General features: G+C 41.1%; 2 protein-coding genes across 2 annotated transcripts; one reads left to right on the top strand and one right to left on the bottom strand.

Moving 5' to 3' along the window:
- Positions 1–2,836: 2,836 nt before the first annotated feature.
- On the top strand, positions 2,837–3,865 carry LOC124897717 (uncharacterized mitochondrial protein AtMg00810-like; the record flags this gene model as incomplete). The annotated part of the gene is made up of 1 exon (XM_047410980.1): positions 2,837–3,865. A coding segment is annotated over one exon (1,029 nt), but the record flags the coding sequence as incomplete, so codon positions are not given.
- Positions 3,866–4,669: 804 nt separating this feature from the next.
- On the bottom strand, positions 4,670–5,533 carry LOC107868678 (proline-rich receptor-like protein kinase PERK12). Its single transcript, XM_016715347.1, has one exon. It carries the CDS (start codon positions 5,531–5,533, stop codon positions 4,670–4,672), a length of 864 nt encoding a protein of 287 aa, XP_016570833.1.
- Positions 5,534–7,106: the final 1,573 nt, after the last annotated feature.

Below are 7,106 nucleotides of genomic sequence, written 5' to 3'. Positions count from 1 at the left end.
CGATGATAAAACTGAAAATTTTGATTTGTTGGTGGACTTATGGGAAACTAATAACTCCAAGATTATCACTTGGATCAACAATTCTGTAACTCAGTCAATTGGTATGCAATTGGCTAAGTATGACACAGCAAAGGAGGTCTGGGATCATTTGGAAAGACTGTACACTCAGTCTAATTTTGCTAAGCAGTACCAGTTGGAGTATGATATCCGTGCTCTTCAACAGCATGATCTCAGTATTCAAGATTTTTATGCTGTCATATCGGATTTGTGGGATCAATTGGCACTTACTGAATCTGCAGAGTTAAAAGGTTTTGGGTCGTACATTGCTAGACGGGAAGAGCAACGCTTGGTTCAGTTTTTGATGGCACTACGTTCTGACTTTGAGGGCCTACGTGGAACAATCCTTCATCGATCTCCCCTCCCTACTGTTGATTCTGTGGTTCATGAACTGATTGTAGAGGAGACTCGTATCAAGTCTCAAGTGGATAAAGGGTCTAAAGTAACTACTACTCCTGTCGTGTTTGCAGCTTCAACTGATCAGTCTAGGCCACCACGTACTCAGACTCGACAATCTCCTAACGTTGCATTTGATGAGTGTGCATTCTGCAAACAGAAAAATCATTGGAAGGCTCAGTGTCCGTTGTTACTTAACAAGGTCAAACAGCCTCAATCTGGGCAGCAACAGAAATATGGGCAGCAAAAGTCTCCGTCACGCTCCTCTGGTGCTCCTCCATGGTCATCTCGTCCTCCACAGTTCGCTGCTGCTGCACCATCTGTAGATGTTGAGTCTGTTAGCACTATGCCACCTTCTGCGTTGGATCCCCAGGTTTTCAAACAGTTCAGACAGTTCTTCGTTTCTAATCCTACGGCCATGTCAGCATCTATGTCTCATTCGGGTTCAGTTTCTTCTAGTACCTCAGGTATTCCTTCCTCCTTGTGGATATTGGATTCTGGTGCGTCTCATCACATGTCCCCTCATTTGTCATCATTTGGTTCTTTGTCACCCATTTCACCAATCTCTGTTATGTCCGCGAGTGCTGTACCTATGTCAGTCGAGGGTGTTGGTTCTGTTACTACCCCTCACATTGTCCTCTCTGATGTTTATTACATTCCCAAACTTGCTTTAAATCTTGTTTCGGTCAGTCAGTTGTGTAAGGCTGGTAATTGGGTGTTTTTTTCTGATTCTGTTTGTGTTATACAGGACCAACACACTCAGAGGGTGATTGGGACCGGCCATAGGTTGGGGGAACTCTATGTCTTGGAGAATCTCAAAGTGTCTGCAGTTGCTGCCTCTAGCATAGATTTATCTTCTTTTCGTTTGAGTCCTTTCTCTTCTCAGTTTTATCTTTGGCATTCCAGATTAGGACATGTGTCAGTTTCACGTTTACGTTTTTTGGTCTCTAGTGGTGCTTTGGGTCATGTGAACACTAGTGATATTTCAGATTGTAGTGGTTGTAAACTGGCAAAATTTTCTGCCTTACCGTTTAATAAAAGTGTGTCTTATTCTGTTGCTCCTTTTGATATTATTCATTCTGATGTATGGGGACCAGCGCCAGTATCCACTAAGGGTGGATCGACCTATTATGTTTCGTTTATAGATGACTATACTCGTTATACCTGGGTGTATCTTATGAAACGCAGATCTGATTTCTTTGGCATTTACAACAACTTTAGAGCCCTTGTTAAAACACAACATTCGGCTGTGATAAAGTGTTTCAGGTGTGACTTAGGGGGTGAATATACCTCTAATGACTTCACTCAGTTACTTGCCTCTGATGGTACCATACACCAGTCATCGTGTACCGACACTCCTGAGCAGAACGGTCTGGCAGAAAGAAAACATCGTCATATTGTTGAGACAGCACGCTCTTTACTTTTGTCTGCAGAGGTTCCTAGTATTTTTTGGGGAGAAGCAGTCCTAACTGCTGTATATGTGATTAATCGTATTCCTACTGCATTGACTTCAGGGATGTCTCCGTTTGAGAAACTATATGGTCACCCGCCGAATTATTCTGCATTACGAGTTTTTGGATGTACTTGCTTTGTTCTTCGTCCTCATGTTGAACGAAATAAGTTAGGGTCAAAATCAGCTATATGTGTGTTTTTGGGGTATGGTATTGGACAAAAAGGATATCGTTGCTATGATCCTGTAAGTCAGAAATTATATGTTTCACGACATGTCACTTTTTTGGAACATATTCCTTTTTATTCCATTCCAGCTAAAACCCATGATGTGACAAAGTCAGATATTCGGCTTATTGATCCCTTTGGGATTGACATAGAGGTTCCAGTTCCGGATCCATCCATGCCTTCTGGTGTGCCACCTGATAGTGCTTCAGCCTCGCCTGTGCCTGAGTCTGCTCCTTCGACTGTTGAGACTGGAGACCCACCACCTCTGAGGAGGTCTACTCGACCTTGTAAGTCCACCAAACTGCCAGATTTTTCCTATTCTACATATTCAGCCTCATTTGCTTCCTTTATTGCAAACATACATCATTTGTCTGAACCTGAGTCGTATAGAGAGGCTGTGTCTGATCCTCTTTGGCAGAATGCTATGGCTGAGGAACTTGCTGCTCTTCATCATACACATACATGGGATTTGGTTACTCTCCCACCTGGTAAGCATGCGATTGGTTGTCGATGGGTGTATAAGATAAAAACAAAATCTGATGGGTCTGTTGAGCGATACAAGGCAAGACTTGTGGCAAAAAGGTACTCACAACAATATGGTATGGATTATGAGGAGACTTTTTCCCCCGTAGCAAAGATGACGACTGTTCGCACTATGATTGCTGTTGCATCCGTTCGACAGTGGAAGATATTTCAGATGGATGTCAAGAATGCTTTTCTGAATGGTGATCTCCACGAGGAAGTTTATATGACTCCTCCCCCAGGTATTGACCACCAGCCAGGTGAAGTTTGTCGGCTTCGAAAAGCTTTATACGGTCTCAAACAAGCCCCTCGTGCTTGGTTTGAGAAATTCTCCACTGTTATTACTTCCCTTGGATTTGTCCCGAGTAACCATGATTCAGCATTGTTTGTTAGATGTACAAGTGCAGGGCGAATTCTATTGTCCTTATATGTAGATGATATGATTATTACTGGTGATGATCATAGTGGTATTGAGTTATTGAAGCATGATTTGGCTCATCGATTTGTAATGAAGGACTTGGGCTTGCTGCGTTATTTTCTGGGTATTGAGGTGGCTCAGTCTAAGAAAGGGTATCTTCTTTCTCAGACTAAGTATATATCTGACTTGTTTACACGGGCGCGTCTTTCTGACAACAGGACTGTAGATACTCCCCTTGAAACCAATGCACGTTACTCTCCTAGTGATGGTGTTCCATTATCAGATCCGAGTCTTTATCGGACTATTGTGGGTAGTTTGGTTTATCTTACGGTTACTCGTCCAGATATAGCACATGCAGTTCATGTTGTTAGCCAGTTTGTTACTGCTCCTACTTCTGTTCACTGGGGAGCTGTACTTCGTATTCTAAGGTATCTTCGTGGCACTCAGTTTCAGAATCTCTTGTTTCCCTCGACGTCATCTCTCGAGTTACGAGCCTATAGTGATGCTGATTGGGATGGAGATCGCAATGATCGTAAATCCACCACTGGTTTTTGTGTGTTTCTTGGAGACTCTTTAATCTCGTGGAAGAGCAAAAAACAAGATGTTGTCTCTAGATCTTCCACGGAGGCTGAGTATCGTGCTATGGCTGTGACTACATGTGAGATTATTTGGTTACGTTGGCTTCTTGCAGATATGGGGGTTCACATTTCTATGCCTACTCCCCTGCATTGTGATAACAAAAGTGCGGTACAAATTGCAAAGAATTCTGTCTTCCATGAGCGTACGAAGCACATTGAGATTGATTGTCACTTCACCCGTCATCATTTACAGCTCGGGACCATATCGCTTCCTTTTGTTCCATCGTCTTTGCAGATTGCTGACCTTTTTACGAAGGCTCAGTCGGCGTCTCGATTTCGTTTTTTGTGTGACAAACTCTCAATGCTTATTTCTGTTGCATTGTGAGTTTGAGGGGGGATGTTAGCCCATATGTTATTGGGCCTTTAGTTTATGGACCTTTAGGTTATTGGCTATGTATATATATAGCCTACTTTTGTTTTAGTTAGTTTTTCATGCTTTTCAGATTATATTGTAAACCTTAGCCTTTCTTTCTTTCAATAAAGTTCTATTAACAGGTTTCACACTAAACTAATACTCAAGAATCAAAAGAAAAAATCTTCTATTTGTCAAGTTTACTAGCATGTATATAAGGAGACATGAAGCAGCAGTGGAACACAAGGAAATTTGTATAAAGTAATTGAAGGCTTAAATAAGCCAATTAAACATGAAATCTTTAATCATTTACAGAAGACTTCGCTGATCTTATTAAATTCCTTACAAAACTTGCAAAATGACAAACACCGTTCTAAGTGAGCCAAAGATAATCTAATCTCAAACACCTTAATCCCCTGCTTATCTTGTTCTCTACCACGTCAAAATAGATTTCGTTTTAAGACCACTGGATAGAATAACTTGGGGAATTTAAACAAATAATAATAACATATATATAATTAGAAGAAAAGGCGTACAAGATACAAATATTAACAATCAAATTATACAGAAGTTGTAGCTTGGCATTGCTGATATACACATATATACATATCAACAAGAAGCTGCAGCTGGAACCATGACGCGCTTCTTTTTCTTCTTATACAAGCAAAAGAGAACAATAGCAAATGCTAGAAAGAAGAGGCCCCCGATGGATACACCTACCGCAATAACTGTTGTGTGTTTTCCACCTCCCCCTGATGGTGGGGCAACGTCAATACTATTACTTGATGGTGGAGGAGGAAAGGTACTTGAAGGAAAAGTCGGCGTGGCAAGTGGTGTTAATGCTGAAGGAGGTGGACTTAGTTTTGAGTAAGGGGTTGATGGAGAGAGTGAAGGGACTTTACTTCCTTCTGAAGGAGGTGATGAAGGTGCTAACTTCGGTGATTGTGAGTTTTGTGGTGGTATAGAAGATGGTGTTCCTGGTGACGACGATGGGGATTGCGAGGCATTCGATGGTGAAGAAGTTGGTGGAGGTGAAATCTTGGAATTGTGTGGTGGTGAACTCGGAGTTTGTGGTGGTGAAATAGGACTTTTAGAAGTGTTTGGTGGTGAACTCGGAGTTTGTGTTGGTGGTGGAGGACCTGGCGGAGGAGATGTTGATGTTTGGTTGACGGGACCACCAGGAGGAGGAGCAGAGACTGATCCAGAATTTGAACTTGAGGGAGGCGGTGGAGGAAATAGTTGTGGTGGCAATGTTGGTGGTGAGGGTGGGATTTTTCCACCTTGTTGATTAGGAGGGTTTGCAGGCGGCGTATCATTACTACCACCACCACCACCCGGAGGTGTTAAACTTGGGGGTGGAGTTATAGGAACTGTCACCGCAGGAGGTGGCGGTTTCGGATCATTAGACGGCATAGTTGGTGGAGGTGGAGAATAATATATATAAGCCATTGCAATGCGCTTACGAGATGGCATTTTTTTAAACTGGCTTATACCTTAATTTGATGGGCAAGAGGCATGTCCGATATGTGGCTATATATAGTGCATTATATTTACGTACTATTATTTCTTTTGAAAAACTTTCAAACTTTGTTAAACATGATTAAATCAACATTTTGATGTCTGTCCTAACTTATTGTTTAGAGTTTCAACAACTCTTAGAATTATTGATTATATAACTTGTTTTGACATTATTAGTTTTGGCTAATAAACGTGGGGTTGGTGTAATGATTATGGAGCAAAGCCAGCTCAAAACAGTAATAATATGCTCGTGCCGCAATTTAAAAACACTAGCGCATTGTCCACATGTCTTTATTTATATTCGTAATTATATGGAGGCTACAAATAAATAATTTGATTTGGAGTCAAATATACGGCTATTCAGTAATTTTTTTATATATACATAAACATATAAATAAAAGCTACTAAATTCATGTAAATCCCTAAGCAATTCTAGATACGCCTCTTGGCACTTGACAGAGCAAAGTAGGGTGGGTAAAATGTAGCTTATATTTGTTATAGACATTTTGGCTGGTAAGCAAATGTAGCAAAATTTAATCATAACGAAACTGATGAGTTGGTCCATGTGCCATATTCTCTGATGAGGTAGTCCATCGTCAAGAAGACTGTGGATATAAAGAATACTAGTTTGGAATCTCGTTAATGGTGTATCATGGTAGTGTTATTTTATGGTGTTTCGGGTATAAGAATCTATATAAATGCAACACCAACTTCAACACAAGTTCCTGTATAAACAAGAACACCTATGAAGTTCTTTAACACCTTCAACACAAGATTACTGATAATCTATTCAAGAAGTATGTTTATTTTCAGAAATTAGATGAAACAGAATTTGTAAGGCCAAGTCCCCCGAATTCACGGAGTGTCCTTAAGGAATAATTCCCCTCACTGTACCCGAGGTTATGGAATCTTCCTCCTAGGATAAGATGGTCTCTAATCCGAACAATAGCGGTACCTCAAATTGTTGGATTCAACGAACTAACTCAATAGCTTAATGATCACACAGAGTTTTTGTTAATAACAAGAGAGTTTTTGCTGTCAAAATTGATGTCAATACCTGAGGAAAATATCAGGTATTTATAGCCTTAAGTGTATCCTTTCAGAAAGGATGCATTGGTTCAGCAGAAAGGCATCTTTTCTTCAACAGTAACGTCCCTGCGTTGGGACTGTGCTGGACATGCGCCCGAAGTGCGGCCGCATGTGACGTCTTGCAGATTCCAGTGAGCATCTGCGCTAGAAATGCATCTGCATGTCACCCAACATCGCGAAACAGTGTACCTCTTCTCGAAGGGTCGCATCCCTTCGTGATGTGTGTTGCGTATGCGTTGGAATAGCGCCTGAAATCCGTCCGCATTTGGAGAAAATTAATACTATCAGATTTTGGATTAAGATTTCACTTGTAAACAAGTTTCAAATAAATTTTGTCTAAAAAATTAGATGTCGTCGATCGATCATTTGCCAAATCCAAATCCAAAGCCGAGCCGAGCGAGCAACAACGACGACGGTGCAAGGCATCACCTAGTTCTTT

This window comes from Capsicum annuum, chromosome 4, assembly GCF_002878395.1.
Source record: "Capsicum annuum cultivar UCD-10X-F1 chromosome 4, UCD10Xv1.1, whole genome shotgun sequence".
Lineage (NCBI taxonomy): Eukaryota > Viridiplantae > Streptophyta > Magnoliopsida > Solanales > Solanaceae > Capsicum > Capsicum annuum.
Note: the sequence above shows the minus strand (reverse complement) of the source record. Positions and strands in the feature narration are given on the sequence as shown.

Coding starts and splice junctions, on each gene's coding strand:
- LOC107868678 (XM_016715347.1), bottom strand. CDS start 5,533: ATGCCATCTCGTAAGCGCATTGCAATGGCTTATATATATTATTCTCCA.